This window comes from Hyperolius riggenbachi, chromosome 8, assembly GCF_040937935.1.
Source record: "Hyperolius riggenbachi isolate aHypRig1 chromosome 8, aHypRig1.pri, whole genome shotgun sequence".
Classification (NCBI taxonomy): Eukaryota; Metazoa; Chordata; class Amphibia; order Anura; family Hyperoliidae; genus Hyperolius; species Hyperolius riggenbachi.
In genome coordinates this window covers 296,244,180-296,260,596 of record NC_090653.1, presented here as the reverse complement: position 1 = coordinate 296,260,596, position 16,417 = coordinate 296,244,180, and the positions used below count along the sequence as shown (strand labels likewise).

Genomic DNA, 16,417 nt, shown 5'->3' with positions numbered 1-16,417 from the left:
ACATTAGTACCATTGGCTCCCTATATTATAATTTTTTATTTTTTTTTGCAATGTATTACCTTTTAGGTGAGACAGGGACAGTGCAATAATATTGTAAAGACGTGGCTTGATTGATATCTTGTATAGAATGTTGTGACTGTAACTCATAGTAGCCTGTGCAGTGCTGAGAATCCACCGGTTACTTTATAACTTGACTTATAAAGCTTGTGTTCCTGGGCCCATCTTGTTCTTCTACAATCAGAGCAAATGTTAGTGGTGGGGAGGGCTCTGTATGTATAAAGGCCACACATATAAAATCCCATCACTGATCTCCTCCCCAGTAATGTAGTCTTGGTCCTCAGAAATCCCACCACCGATCTCATCCCCAGTAATGTCTTGGTCCTCAGAAATCCCATCACCGATCTCCTCCCCAGTAATGTAGTCTTGGTCCTCAGAAATCCCATCACCGATCTCCTCCCCAGTAATGTAGTCTTGGTCCTCAGAAATCCCACCACCGATCTCATCCCCAGTAATGTCTTGGTCCTCAGAAATCCCATCACCGATCTCCTCCCCAGTAATGTCTTGGTCCTCAGAAATCCCATCACTGATCTCCTCCCCAGTAATGTAGTCTTGGTCCTCAGAAATTCCATCACTGATCTCCTCCCCAGTAATGTATGTAGTCTTCGTCCTCAGAAATCCCATCACCGATCTCCTCCCCAGTAATGTAGTCTTGGTCCTCAGAAATCCCATCACCGATCTCCTCCCCAGTAATGTAGTCTTGGTCCTCATAAATCCCATCACCGATCTCCTCCCCAGTAATGTAGTCTTGGTCCTCAGAAATCCCATCACCGATCTCCTCCCCAGTAATGTAGTCTTGGTCCTCAGAAATCCCATCACCGATCTCCTCCCCAGTAATGTAGTCTTGGTCCTCAGAAATCCCATCACCGATCTCCTCCCCAGTAATGTAGTCTTGGTCCTCAGAAATCCCATCACCGATCTCCTCCCCAGTAATGTAGTCTTGGTCCTCAGAAATCCCATCACCGATCTCCTCCCCAGTAATGTAGTCTTGGTCCTCAGAAATCCCATCACCGATCTCCTCCCCAGTAATGTAGTCTTGGTCCTCAGAAATCCCATCACCGATCTCCTCCCCAGTAATGTAGTCTTGGTCCTCAGAAATCCCATCACCGATCTCCTCCCCAGTAATGTAGTCTTGGTCCTCAGAAATCCCACCACCGATCTCCTCCCCAGTAATGTAGTCTTGGTCCTCAGAAATCCCATTACTGATCTCCTCCCCAGTAATGTCTTGGTCCTCAGAAATCCCATCACTGATCTCCTCCCCAGTAATGTCTTGGTCCTCAGAAATCCCATCACTGATCTCCTCCCCAGTAATGTAGTCTTGGTCCTCAGAAATCCCATCACTGATCTCCTCCCCAGTAATGTCTTGGTCCTCAGAAATCCCATCACCGATCTCCTCCCCAGTAATGTCATGGTCCTCAGAAATCCCATCACTGATCTCCTCCCCAGTAATGTCATGGTCCTCAGAAATCCCATCACTGATCTCCTCCCCAGTAATGTCATGGTCCTCAGAAATCCCATCACTGATCTCCTCCCCAGTAATGTCATGGTCCTCAGAAATCCCATCACTGATCTCCTCCCCAGTAATGTAGTCTTGGTCCTCAGAAATCCCATCACTGATCTCCTCACCAGTAATGTAGTCTTGGTCCTCAGAAATCCCATCACTGATCTCCTCCCCAGTAATGTAGTCTTGGTCCTCAGAAATCCCATTACTGATCTCCTCCCCAGTAATGTAGTCTTGGTCCTCAGAAATCCCATCACTGATCTCCTCCCCAGTAATGTCTTGGTCCTCAGAAATCCCATCACTGATCTCCTCCCCAGTAATGTCTTGGTCCTCAGAAATCCCATCACTGATCTCCTCCCCAGTAATGTAGTCTTGGTCCTCAGAAATCCCATCACTGATCTCCTCCCCAGTAATGTAGTCTTGGTCCTCAGAAATCCCATCACCGATCTCCTCCCCAGTAATGTAGTCTTGGTCCTCAGAAATCCCATCACCGATCTCCTCCCCAGTAATGTAGTCTTGGTCCTCAGAAATCCCATCACTGATCTCCTCCCCAGTAATGTAGTCTTGGTCCTCAGAAATCCCATCACTGATCTCCTCACCAGTAATGTAGTCTTGGTCCTCAGAAATCCCACCATCGATCTCCTCCCCAGTAATGTCTTGGTCCTTCTTTTTTATACGACCGGTTAGTTGGAAAGCTCTCAATCGGCCTCCACCAGGGCTGCCAGGTGACTAGTTATTGTCACTTAATAATATCTGAAGATGCATTTCAGGCGGGGTAGGGATAGTATCTGATCTGTGACTGGTCATATTGGCCACCGGACGTCCGGTCTCCCCATTGTTGGCTTGTAGTTGTGTTGGCTGATTGGTGTCTGTATGGTGTTGTGCCACAACGAGATCTGTAGCGTTGTCAGCGGCTGGTTTGGCTGTCTGACATCTGTATTCTGAATGGTTGTCCTGCCATGATGACCTCTGCTGGGCAATGCGTTATCTGACCCTTATTACTTCTCCATTACAGAAATCCCAGAATGGAACTTTGGTGGATGTGGCACGTACCAAGCCGAGCGCTCAAACAGCGACATGTACCTTGTGCCCGTCCAGATGTTCCGAGACCCCTTCTGCCTGGACCCCAACAAGCTGGTCATGTGTGAGGTCCTGAAGTACAACCGGAAGCCAGCAGGTACCGTGCCAGCCGAATGGCGACTTATTGCGGCCCACTTCCTGTAATCTCTGATCTGGCAGACTTATAAACGCTAAAGGGGCCCATACACTGGTCGATTTCAGCGTTCGATCAGTTATAGAGAATCGAGCAATCGGAAATCGATTCTATAAAATTCCCCGTTCAATTTGTGGCTGATTTTGATTGATACTGATTTGTTCTGAGAAGATCTAGGTCGATCTGCTGCTGGCAGCAGATCCATGGCCCATAGAGTTGCATTGGATCTAATGGTCCAATAATGCATTTAGATTTTCTAATCGATTTAATTCTGAAATCTATTCCTAGTGTGTGGCACACATCTGATAGATTCCTGTCAGATTTGAATTGACTGGCATCTGACAGAAATCTATCTGATGGTCGAATCTGCTGCAAATCTATTAGTGTATGGCCACCTTAACCACTTGAGGATCGCAGTCTTTTCGCCCTTTAAAGCTGGCCATACACTAGGCTGATTACCCGCTGATCGACAGCAGATTCGATCACTGGGATCGAATCTGCTGTCAAATCGTTCACGCTAAACGCTAAATTTCGATCGATTTTGTCCCGAAATAGATCGATCCCATCGATCGCTCAGTGCGGAAAATTACCGCCGATCGCCCGCGGGTAGGGAGCGCATCGCTAGCGGCGTACAATCGACGCAGGTATACATTACCTGAAGCTGACTCCTGGCATCTTTTCCGCATCACCTCCCGCCTCCCGGCTGGCGTCTTCTCCGCATCGCGGCATCCGTGTATAACTTCCTGTGTCACTGCAGTGACAGCGGAAGTACAAATAGAGGGCGCTCTATTTGAACTTCCGCTGTCACTGCAGTAACAGAAAGTTTATATTAGAAATGATATTAGCGCTCAGCAGGACTCCAGCATGTTAGAATCACATATATATATCAATAGAATACTCAACCAGTACCTAAAATTAATGAAAAATTTTTTTTTTTACAAAAGACCTAGTTTCCAGGACCTAAAACTAAAACAATGTATTAAGCCTTCCCCACACTTCCCACCACTCCTGTGTGGGGCGTGGGTGGATCACTAAATGATCTGAGGTTAATTATTGCATAATTATTGTCCCGGCAAAAGTCCAAGTTACAAAGTCCTAAAACAATCAAAAGGGTCCCAATATGTAAAAATTCCTTAGTTGGTAAATCTAGACACTTGCTATCCTTCTAAAGACAACCGATTATGCTCACCAGATTTCAGTGCCAATTATAACAGTTGGCATTCAACACAAGCGGCCCAGCCAGTAAGTCTCAACGGCAACTCCAATGCGTCTCCAGCCTTGTGCAGATCATATGGGGAAAGAGAAAAGCCTCTATGGCGTAGTATGTTTATTTGCTCACCACAAAGTGCTCAGCACATATCCTCTCACAATCCGTGACCCAACACCTTTGTATCCTCCTCATACAAACATTCATCAACTGCAAAAGGGTGGCCTCTTACCAGATTGCGTGACTGACCATTTAAGACCAGCAATAATAGTTGTTAGATCAGCTTGAATCTGTAACTGCAGCACAAGGGACTCCACAGCACCTTAAACTTAGACAGAGACTCGCATAGCGTAATACTGTTTTATTCCACTTAAAAGTAATTAAAAGTGCACTCACAAAAGTTCCGTTAAAATGCGCATATCAGCTAAGAACATCCACATGGCTCAGCGTCTTCCTCTGTGGTTAGGCTCTGCCCAACTAGTTTCGTCATAAATGACTCATCAGGGGCATGTCCAACCACCAGAGGAGACGCTATATATACTAATGACAGCTCGCATTATCACATGTTAAGGTGCCGCCCACCAACTACGTATATCCTGCAGCAAACTTGATTGGTTGCCCGGGTTTCAACTCAGCGTGTGCAGGGACCGTCTGGTTTCCATGGCAACTTAACGCCTCCCTCTCACTCGTGACTGGTTGCCTCGGCCCCCTCTGGCGCGCGACCAAGACCCGTTTGGTTGCCATGGCAACTCTTAGCCGCCACCATCTGCCAAAGTATGGAACAGCTCAGACTTCCGATGCTACATCTTCCCCGTCCGTTCAGGGTCCAGCATCGCTATGCCTCCCTTGCCATCATTGCCGTCCCCAGGTAAATTACAGTAATGAAACGCCAACAGTAACCAGATAGACGTGATACAACCCCACCCCTACCGATGGTCCAGAAAATATTGACACTCCCAAGTAGTGATCCCCTTTACCCCCTATAAATAATGCTCCTCCCCATCACCCCTTTAGAAGGTATCAAACCAATATGATTAAAACCCCATGAAGCAATTCCTTGTGGGAATAAGTGATCAAGTCCGTGTGCTCACCTTAACATGTGCAACATTACCAATAATACACAGCATAATGACACCTGTACAAATGCAGCATTACTAATAATACACAGCATAATGACACCCGCTCAGGCCTAATCGTCAGCAATGAAACAGTTAATATCCAATTCCACCTACTATCTAAATGAATTTTACCTCCTTTTCTTGTCACTAATACAGCTTTCTTTTGGTGCTATTTGATTGCTGCTGCGATTTTTAGTTTTTATTATATTCATCAAAAAAGACATGAATTTTGTAAAAAAAAAAGATTTTTTTAACTTTCTGTGCTGACATTTTTCAAATAAAGTAAAATTTCTATATAAATTTTTGTCCAAATTTATTGTGTATGTCTTTGAATAAAAAAAATCCATTCAGTGTATATTTATTGGATTGGGTAAAAGTTATAGCGTTTACAAACTATGGTGCCAAAAGTGAATTTTCCCATTTTGAAGCATCTCTGACTTTTCTGAGCATCTGTCAGGTTTCACGAGGTGCTAGAATTCCAGGATAGTATAAATACCCCCCAAATTACCCCATTTTGGAAAGAAGACATCCCAAAGTATTCACTAAGAGGCATGGTGAGTTCATAGAAGATTTTATCTTTTGTCACAAGTTAGCGGAAAATGACACTTTGTGACAAAAAAAATAAAAAGAAGTTTCCATTTCTGCTAACTTGTGACAAAAAATGAAATCTGCCACGGACTCCCCATGCCCCTCTTTGAATACTTTGGGGTGTCTACTTTCCAAAATGGGGTCATTTGTGGGGTGTGTTTACTGTCCTCGCATTTTAGGGAGTGCTAAATCGTAAGCACCCCTGTAAAAGCTAAAGGTACTCATAGGACTTTGGGCCCCTTATCGCACCTAGGCTGCAAAAAAGTGCCACACGTGGTGTTTCCGTACTCAGGAGAAGTAGTATAATGTGTTTTGGGGTGTATTTTTACACATACCCATGCTGGTTGGGAGAAATATCTCTGTAAATGAGATTCTTTTGATTTTTTTACACACAATTGTCCATTTACAGAGATATTTCTCCCACCCAGCATGGGTATGTGTAAAATTACACCCCAAGTGTGACACTTTTTTGCAACCTAGGTGCGCTAAGGGGCCCAAAGTCCAATGAGTACCTTTAGGATTTCACAGGTCATTTTGAGGCATTTGGTTTCTAGACTACTCCTCACGGTTTAGGGCCCCTAAAATGCCAGGGCAGTATAGGAACCCCACAAATGACCCCATTTTAGAAAAGACACCCCAAGGTATTCCGTTAGGTATATGGTGAGTTCATAGAAGATTTAATTTTTTTGTCACAAGTTAGCGGAACATGGCCATGTGATGTATTGGGTGCGTAGACCAATAAGACCGCAATACATTCTGTTTGACTAGATCGATGTTAAGGAAAAGGCCCCAAAAAAATTTTATGTTCGGAAACTTGGAGTGGTTTCCACCGAAAAGGCTGGGCATGGTAGCTTCTTGGATTGCGAATTGCGTGGCATAACGGTTAGTCTCAGCCACAATTAAGTCATAGAGACCAGCAGTGATCAGAAAAAAAAATTCTGTCACTGCGGTGGGGCGGGTGAGGGTTTGGCCGGGTGATCAGAAGCCTGCAGGGGGCAGATTAGGGCCTGATCTGATGGATAGGAGTGCTAGGGGGTGACAGGAGGTGATTGATGGGTGTCTCAGAGGGTGATTAGAGGGGAGAATAGATGCAATCAATGCACTGGGGAGGTGATCGGAAGGGGATCTGAGGGTTTGACCGAGTGATCAGGAGCCCACACAGGGCAAATTAGGGCCTGATCTGATGGGTAGGAGTGGTAGGGGGTGACGGGTGGTGACAGGAGGTGATTGATGGGTGTCTCAGGGTGTGATTAGAGGGGAGAATAGTTGCAAGCAATGCACTGGCGAGGCGATGGGGGGGGGGGGGGTCTGAGGGGAATCTGAGGGTGTGGGCGGGTGATTGGGTGCCCGCAAGGGGCAGATGAGGGTCTGATCTGATGGGTACGATGTGTAGCAGTGACAGGTGGTGTCAGAGGGTGATTGATGGGTGATCAGTGGGTGATTAGAGGGGAGTACAGATGTAAATATTGCACTGGGGAGGTGATAAGGGGTGATCTGAGGGCAATCGGAGGGTGTGGGCGGCTGTTTGGGTGCCCGCAAGGGGCAGATTAGGGTCTGATCTGATGGGTAGCAGTGACAGGGGGTGACGGGGTGATTGATAGGTGATCAGGGTGTGATTAGAGGGGAGAATAGTTGCAAGCAATGCACTGGCGAGGTGATAGAGCAGGGGGGGAGGGGGTCTGAGGGCAATCTGAGGGTGTGGATGGGTGATTGGGTGCCCGCAAGGGGCAGATGAGGGTCTGATCTGATGGGTATGATGTGTAGCAGTGACAGGTGGTGACAGGGGGTGGTTGATGGGTGATCAGTGGGCGATTAGAGGGGAGAACAGATGTAAATATTATTATGCACTGGGGTGGTCTGAGGGCAATCCGAGGGTGTGGGCGGGTGTTTGGGTGCCCACAGGGGCAGATTAGGGTCTGATCTGATGGGTAACAGTGACAGGTGGTGACAGGGTGATTGATAGGTGATCAGTAGGTGATTACAGGGGAGAACAGATGTAAATAATGCACTGGCGAGTTTATCAAAGGGAGTCTGAGGGCGATCTGAGGGTGTGGGCGGGTGATTGGGTGCCCGCAAGGGGCAGATAAGGGTTTGATCTGATGGGTAGCAGTGACAGGTGGTGACAGGGGGTGATTGATGGGTGATCAGAGGGGAGAACAGATATAAACAATGCACTTTGGAGGCGATCTGAGGGTGGGTGTGTGGGCAATCTGAGGGTGTGGGCGGGTGATTGCGTGCCCGCAAGGGGCAGGTTAGGGTGTGATCTGATGGGTGGCAGTGACAGTTGGTGACAGGGGGTGGTTGATGGGTGATTGACAGGTGATTGACAGGTGATCAGTGTGTGATTATAGGGGAGGATAGATGTATACAGTACACGGGGGGTCTGGGGAGGATCTGAGGGTGTGGGGGGGTGATCAGGAGCCCCCAGAGGGCAGATTAGGACCTAATAAACAAATACCGTTGACAGATAGTGACAGGGAGTGATTGATGGGTGATTAGGGGGGTGATTGGGTGCAAACAGGGGTCTGAGGGGGTGATCAGGAGGGTTATGATGGGTGCTGTGGGCAATCAGCGGGCAGGGGGGGGGGGGAGATCAGTGTGTTTGGGTGCTTACCTGGGGGGCTGCCTCCTGCCCTGGTGGTCCCTCGATCACTGGGACCACCAGGGCAGGAGGCAGCCTGTATAATACGCTTTGTATACATTACAAAGCGTATTATACACTTTCTATGCGGCGATCCAGGGGTTAACAACCCGCCGGCGCTTCCGTACGGCCGACGGGTTGACGTTGCGGGTGGGCGGAGCCTATTGCCGGCGGATGCGTGCGCATCCCAGCGCGCGATCCCCGGCCCCACAGCGCAGAACGAGCTGCCGCCGGTCGGCGTATTGCGGTCGTTCTGCGCACCACTTTGCCGCCGCCCATCAGCTGTGGGCGGTCGGCAAGTGGTTAAGCAGGATAGTGACCTATTATTGCAATCTGACATAATGGCTATTTGGGCAGACAGATGGCATTTTTTTATGTAGATAAATGTAGAAAGGGAGTGCTTCTGGTGGTGGGGAAGGGTCTCTATTGGGAAGAAGGGGGCCGGAGCCTCTCCTTACGCCGTGTACACAGCTACTATGTCTACTTTGGCCGCGGTGTTGATGGAACTTTCTATTGACTGACATCTTGTCGTGCAGAAACCAACCTGCGTCACACCTGCTGCCGCATCATGGACATGGTGAAGGACCAACACCCGTGGTTTGGCATGGAACAAGAGTACACTCTTCTCGGCATCAATGGACATCCCTACGGCTGGCCAGAAAATGGCTTTCCAAGGCCGCAAGGTGAGGAGTTCAGCTTCTGCAACTCGAGAGCCTCGGTCTGATTTCTTAAAGCGGGATTGTCACCATAAAAATCAAATTTCAACAGCAACTGGTCTGAGTGTATTAAAGAGACACTGAAGCGAAAAAAAATGATGATATTATGATTTGTATGTGTAGTACAGCTAAGAAATAAAACATTAAGATTAGATACATCAGTCGAATTGTTTCCAGTACAGGAAGAGTTAAGAAACTCCAGTTGTTATCTCTATGCAAAAAAGCCATTAAGCTCTATGACTTTCAAAAGTCGTGGAGAGGGCTGTCTTCTGACTTTTATTATCTCAACTGCTTACTTTTTCTCTGCCAGAGGAGAGGTCATTACTTCACAGACTGCTCTGAAAGAATAATTTTGAATGCTGAGTGTTGTGTAATCTGCACATATTAGAGAATGATGCAATGTTAGAAAAAACACCATATACCTGAAAATAAAAATATGAGAATATTTTCTTTGCTGATAATCTTCTAGAAATTATTCATAGTACACAACCAATTCATTATATCATATATATTTTTTCGCTTCAGTGTCTCTTTAAGTGATGAAGATGCTAATCCTGCATTCAAAACTTGCAAAACTGTTTCTGCTGTTAAGCAGCCCATACACTCAGCCGATTTTCTGGCCGATTTCGATCGCTTTCGATGGATTTCCATCGAACTTGCAGGGTGGAAAATTTAGGTCGATCTGATGAGATTGCTTATCAGTTTGCATTGGCCTTAATGGAAATCTGATGGCAAAAAAATGCCATCAGATCGAATTTCAATAGATTTCAAACTGAAATCTATTGGAATTCTATCCTGGTAAAAAATGTTCTAAAAACGCATCAGATAGATCATCAGATGCATTTCTTATCTATCTGCTGCCAATCTGACGAGTGTATGGGCACCTTTATGGTTTGGAGTTATCACATACTTTAGGAGCACTGGCCCTAGTGCCAAACAGTGCCAAATAGTTGAATGCTGGGAGTTCTTTTTATCTATAATATATTCCTCCTCTACCATTTATTTCCCTGCCTAGCTTTCTTATCTGAAACACCTCTGCTCACTTGTGTTTACAAGCAAGGCTGAGGTGAATCAGCGATTGGAGGATGAGAAAGTGTAGTTCCTAGTATACACCTCAGTGGGAGTGACTGAAGACTCTGGGAGGAGGGCAGCTAATGAATACACAATGAGCAAGAGAAGGGAGGGGGGAAAACAAGAGTCAGGGAGGATATGATGTCAGCATTAGCTTGGCAAGATGGCCACTGCCTAGAATATGTAAAAAAGAGAGGAGCGCTCTGAGATTTCCAGCAATGATAGGTCAATTACCACTAGGAAAGGTCTCACCTAGTATTAGTGTGGCTGGTACAGCGTACTCAGCCGCGATTCGCATGCGTCCCTCTTAGGCAGCCGGGGACCGGGCTCTCCGTGGCAGCAAGGCAGAGACAGGGCGGAGGCGACGTCACCAGCTCCAGACCTCCTTGCGATGGTAGCGAGGACGTCTGTTCAAACACACGCTGGAAGGCGTGGTGAGCAGCGTCCAATTATCCGTGAATGGTGAAAATAGAGGCAGGGGAATAGACTGGCCACAGTGTTACAATATGGCACAAAATACATATGGGACTATAAAATAAAGGTTTATTAAAATGACAACGCGTTTCCCGGAGGAACATCCTCCGCTTTCTCAAGTCTTACATTTACAATTGACAAGCACAATCCTTTATACAGCATACATCCTACATGATAGCCAATCAGCTTAGCCTGGGAAATGACCTCAAGGGATCCTAATGATCCTAATAGATCCGAAACTACCTTAGTACCCTTAATAGAAAGGAAAGTCTATTAGTTACTATGCATGCACTAAGATAGTAAGGCAGGTAATCAGTCACCCAGTGCATAGTGGAGGAAATCTAGCAAGGACCAGAAGTAAAACATAAAAGTTCCCACTGCAGTTTGAACTCCCACATTCTCCAAAATATAACGTGACAATACAGAGCCATCAAAAACTCCTAATAAGGACTCATGGGTTCGAACTAGGACCCAAAGGGACGCCCAAAAACAATTCATACTTCATTCTATCGAGTTTATATTGAAGACTAACTACTTTACCTACCTGGATTGTTTCTATTTACAGTTGCGAGGAACGGCGATGGGGACAAGGTTCGCTCCGGCCTTTGCAAACCTATATATGGGTTGGTTGGAGGACCAACTTGTGTGGTCCACTGACAACCCGTTCCGGGCGGGCCTCGTCCTACATCGCCGTTTCATAGACGATATTCTATGTGTATGGGAGGGTTCAGAGGAGGAATTAATGAGATACGTGGAATACCTGAATGACAACCAATTGGGTCTATCCTTTACTATGGAGACCAACCCCCATAAGATACATTTTTTGGACCTAGAGATTAGAGTCGATTCTGATACTGCCAACATTAGCACAGTGAATTATTTTAAACCCACCGATAGAAGTACTAAGGGTACTAAGGTAGTTTCGGATCTATTAGGATCATTAGGATCCCTTGAGGTCATTTCCCAGGCTAAGCTGATTGGCTATCATGTAGGATGTATGCTGTATAAAGGATTGTGCTTGTCAATTGTAAATGTAAGACTTGAGAAAGCGGAGGATGTTCCTCCGGGAAACGCGTTGTCATTTTAATAAACCTTTATTTTATAGTCCCATATGTATTTTGTGCCATATTGTAACACTGTGGCCAGTCTATTCCCCTGCCTCTATTTTCACCATTCACGGACAATTGGACGCTGCTCACCACGCCTTCCAGCGTGTGTTTGAACAGACGTCCTCGCTACCATCGCAAGGAGGTCTGGAGCTGGTGAAGTCGCCTCCGCCCTGTCTCTGCCTTGCTGCCACGGAGAGCCCGGTCCCCGGCTGCCTAAGAGGGACGCATGCGAATCGCGGCTGAGTACGCTGTACCAGCCACACTAATACTAGGTGAGACCTTTCCTAGTGGTAATTGATCTATCATTGCTGGAAATCTCAGAGCGCTCCTCTCTTTTTTACATATTCCTCTAGTGATTAACATGGGAGCAGCCGAGTGATTGTCGGGTGGCCAGATCGCACCTTGAGGGGCTCACTACCCCAGAACTTTTAACTGCCTAGAATAGGATTTTCTGCTTTTCCTTTATAAAATGCACAGGAATCAGTACGTGGATAGCACAATACATCTGTTATGCAAGTAGAAGTAGTATTTATCTGCTTATATATGTGTTTTTTACTTCTAGGTGAGCATGGGTGTCATTTGTTCTTTAAAATAGAACTGTAGTGAGAGGTATATGGAGGCTGCCATATTGATTTCCTTTTAAGCAATACCAGTTACCTGGCAGCCCTCCTGAGCTATCTGCCTGCAGAATCACACACTTGAAACAAGCATGCAGCTAATCTTGTCACATCTGACAAAAATGTCAGACTCCTGATCTGCTGCATGCTTGTTCGGGGTCTAGGGCTAAATGTATTAGAGGCAGAGGATCAGCAGGACAGCCAGGCAACTGGTATTGCTTAAAAGGAAATAAATATGGCAGCCTCTATATACCTCTCACTACAGTTCTCCTTTAAGAGGCCCATAGACTGGTCGATTTCAGCCATCGATCGATTCTATGGAATCGATCAGAAATTGATTCTATCAAATTGATTTGTGGCCGATTTTGACCGAACTGACAGGATGGAAAATAGAGGTCAATCTGCTGCTGGCATATAGATGGACCATAGAGTTGCATTGGATCTAATGTTCCAAAATGCATTTTGCAATCTGTTCCTAGTGTGTGACACACAGCAGATTCCTGTAAGATTGGATCTGACAGAAATTTCTGATGGTGGAATCTGCTGCAAATCTTTAAGTGTATGGCCACCTTAAGTTGGCTACTTTTGTAGATATAAAAAGTACTAGGTGGGAATGCAGGATTGGGAGGAATTCCGAGTCTAGAACAACGTTTCTCCTCTCTACACCTGGTACATGTACTCTTGATTGAAAATCTTGAATGTTTGAAAAAAGTCTTTAAAACACAATATTGGGCCGGATGCAATTCACTTTTTCACCTGACTTTTCTCCTAGGAGATAATTTTTAATCTTCACATTAAAATCCCTTTCCAGCACTTTTCAACATAAAAAGTAAATGAAAAAAGTACAATCAAAATTTTAAAAATTTACTTGCTTTCTGATGGCTTAAAATGCATTTTATTGACACATTTAAAAATATCACCCAAGAGAAAGCTCAGGTGAAAAAATGAATTGCATATGGGCAAATGACTTCAACTTTATCACAGGTGTAAACAATATCCAACTTGTTAGGTGAACATAGGATTGTGAGGCAGGACTACTCTAGAACACTGAGGAAGGATTAGTCTAGAACCCAAGTGTAATTATCAGTGATGTATATTTTGATCAGTAGTAGCTCTATCAGCACAATAGTCAGTACTTTATTCAAATGAAAAGACACTCGTGATTGGGTTTTATGGTAGAGAACAGAGGCGCCAAAAGGATAAAAACAATATTTAAAAGTTTTAAAATTATTGCTTAGGAGGCAGTGGTGGACTCACCTCCCACAAGCAGACACAACAACTGTGTATTCACAAAAGGGACATTTATTGGTATACTCCAAATAAGGTCGCAACGCGTTTCGCAGGTCAAACCCGCTTCATCAGGCAATTACAGGAAGGAGCACACAACAGCAGTATGTCCAGATAGCACCTGGCGCCTTGACTGAGGCGCCAGGTGCTATCTGGACATACTGCTGTTGTGTGCTCCTTCCTGTAATTGCCTGATGAAGCGGGTTTGACCTGCGAAACGCGTTGCGACTTTATTTGGAGTATACCAATAAATGTCCCTTTTGTGAATACACAGTTGTTGTGTCTGCTTGTGGGAGGTGAGTCCACCACTGCCTCCTAAGCAATAATTTTAAAACTTTTAAATATTGTTTTTATCCTTTTGGCGCCTCTGTTCTCTACCATAATACTGATTGTATCCACCTTTGGTGGAGGGGGATACCCCTTCTTGTTTTTCAAGCCTACAGAGAGCGACTTCTTATTCCTGAGTGAGGACAGGCTAATCTCCTCACCTGCCTATACAGTGGTTGCCTGGAGGTAACCCTGGTTTGTGAGTATACAATTCATACTCTTTCTAATTATCCAATTACCTTGACATACTACACCATATCGGGCTCTCGGTTCTTCTCTTCTTCACTCGTGATTGGGTGCACAGTAATATTCAGGAACACAGGAGAGTGACGGCCCTTAGGGTCAGGGCCTCACTAATAGGAGAGTGGTCGTACAGATATGGACGGCAACAAATCAGATAGGCAGAGGTGCAGAATCAGAGCAGATATTCAGGCAGAAGTCGGCAACAGATCAGATTGGCAGAAGTACAGAATCACTAGGCAGAAGGAGATTTAGAAACAGGCAAAGAGTCACAACAAATAATCAATACAATATAATAATCCTAATCTAGTGTGAATCCCCGGGGTCCTGCCGGATCAAAGCACACACGGATCTGACTAAGGTCTGAGAGCTTTCACTGCAAAGTTTCAGCAACAACAGACAATGAACCACTGACATTCCCAGCCTTAAATACAAACAGGCAATTCCAAACCTCCCGCCCAGAACAGCCTGACCAATCCGCAGTGAGATACAGCGGTCTGACGTCAGCCGTCCGGCAGGTCAGCTGACTTGTCTCCTAAGACCATAAAGGTCCTGCCGCTCTGTTCGCGAGCACGCTAACCTACGCTGATGTGTCACTGAGAGACCTGTTCTGCCGGAAACTGCGCGAGCCACCTGAGGAGACGCGACAGCCGCCGCGGTGACGACGGACGCGGAAGCGGCGGACGCGGTGCCCTCCGCCGCTGAGGTAATTCTGCTATACCTAACATTACCCCCCGCCCCGAGGCATGGCCTCCGAACACGCCCCTGAAAATTTTTCAGGATGTAATGCGTGAAACTGTTGTTATAACTCCTCAGCACGAAGACGATGAGCCGGTACCCACGATCTCTCCTCAGGACCATAACCTCTCCAGTGAACCAGATACTGCACTGAATTCCGCACCCTGCGAGAATCCAAAATCTCCTCAATTTCATATTCAGACTCCCCATCAATCACAACTGGGGGGGGGGGGGGGGGGAGAGGGGAGAGGAAACCACATGTACAGCAGGTTTTAATAAAGAAACATGAAAGGACTTTACACCCCTCATAGTAGCTTGAAGAGCCACTCTATACGCCACCTCATTAATCTTTTCAGTACTAGGATATGGACCAATATATTTAGGCCCCAACTTCGCTGAAGGTTGTCTTAAAGCGGAATATAACCCTGCATTTCAACTTTGCTCTAAAACATTATTTACAGCATATTATATGCAAAAGGCATTTTTTTTTTACTAGACCAGCATTGGAAGGGTTAAACACAGAGGTTTAAAGTTGTGTGGAGAGATATGCAGAAATTCAGATTGTTACATTCTATTTAGTTAAATGTATCTATTGAGAAATGTTACACACTCTTTGGCTGTCCTCCAGCTCATTCTCAGTCAGAGACAGAGAGGAGTCACATTCAACACTTAGATACATTTATGTAAACAAAATGTATCTATGTCAGCTTCGGATGCGTCTGCAGAAATCTCCAGGAAGTTTAAAGCCCTGTGTAACCCTTCCAATGCTGGTCTAGTAAAAAAAAAAATGCTGGTTGCATATAATATGCTGTAAATAATGTTTTAGAGCAAAGTTGAAATGCAGGGTTATATTCCGCTTTAAAGCAATATGACAGGTGGAGACCCATACCAAATCTCCTGGTGAAAAAACCCACCCAGGAGAACGCTTTTTATCAGCTTGTCTTTTTTGAACCTCAAAAGATTTCTCCAGATTGACCTTTACTAAAGCCCAATTTCTTTTTAAAGACTTCTGCCATTCTTCCAATGCAAGAAAGGGAGAATTACCCACAGGTAAAGGAGAAAACTTAGGTGACCTCCCCGTGACAACCTGAAAAGGTGAAAATCCTGAGGAAGTATTCATCAGATTATTATGGGCAAATTCCGCAAAAGGGAGGAATTTTACCCATTCATGTTGTGAATCGGCCACGTAACAGCGGAGAAATTGTTCAAGAGACTGGTTCATCTTTTCTGTTTGACCGTTAGTCTGAGGATGATATCCTGAGGAGAAAGACAAGGTCAAACCCAACTGCTTACAGAAAGCTCGCCAAAATTTAGAAACAAATTGAACTCCCCTGTCTGACACTATATTCTGTGGTATTCCATGTAAGCGGAAAATATGAGTGACAAAGAAATCTGCCAATTCCTGGGCAGACGGTAGTTTTTCAAAGGTACAAAATGAACCATCTTACTAAAACGGTCCACTACCACTCATATCACTGTCTTTCCTTTGGAACTAGGGAGTTCCCCCACAAAG

At 45.5% G+C, this 16,417-nt stretch overlaps 1 protein-coding gene across 1 annotated transcript in view; it reads left to right on the top strand.

Annotated features, from left to right (window-relative positions):
* Positions 1 to 16,417, top strand: part of LOC137528606 (glutamine synthetase-like) — an 82,763-nt gene that overhangs the window by 45,271 nt on the left and 21,075 nt on the right. Inside the window, exons 4-5 of the mRNA XM_068249950.1 lie at positions 2,574 to 2,735; positions 8,862 to 9,008. Of these exons, the coding sequence (XP_068106051.1) occupies positions 2,574 to 2,735; positions 8,862 to 9,008 (309 nt within the window). The remainder of the gene's footprint in view (positions 1 to 2,573; positions 2,736 to 8,861; positions 9,009 to 16,417) is intronic.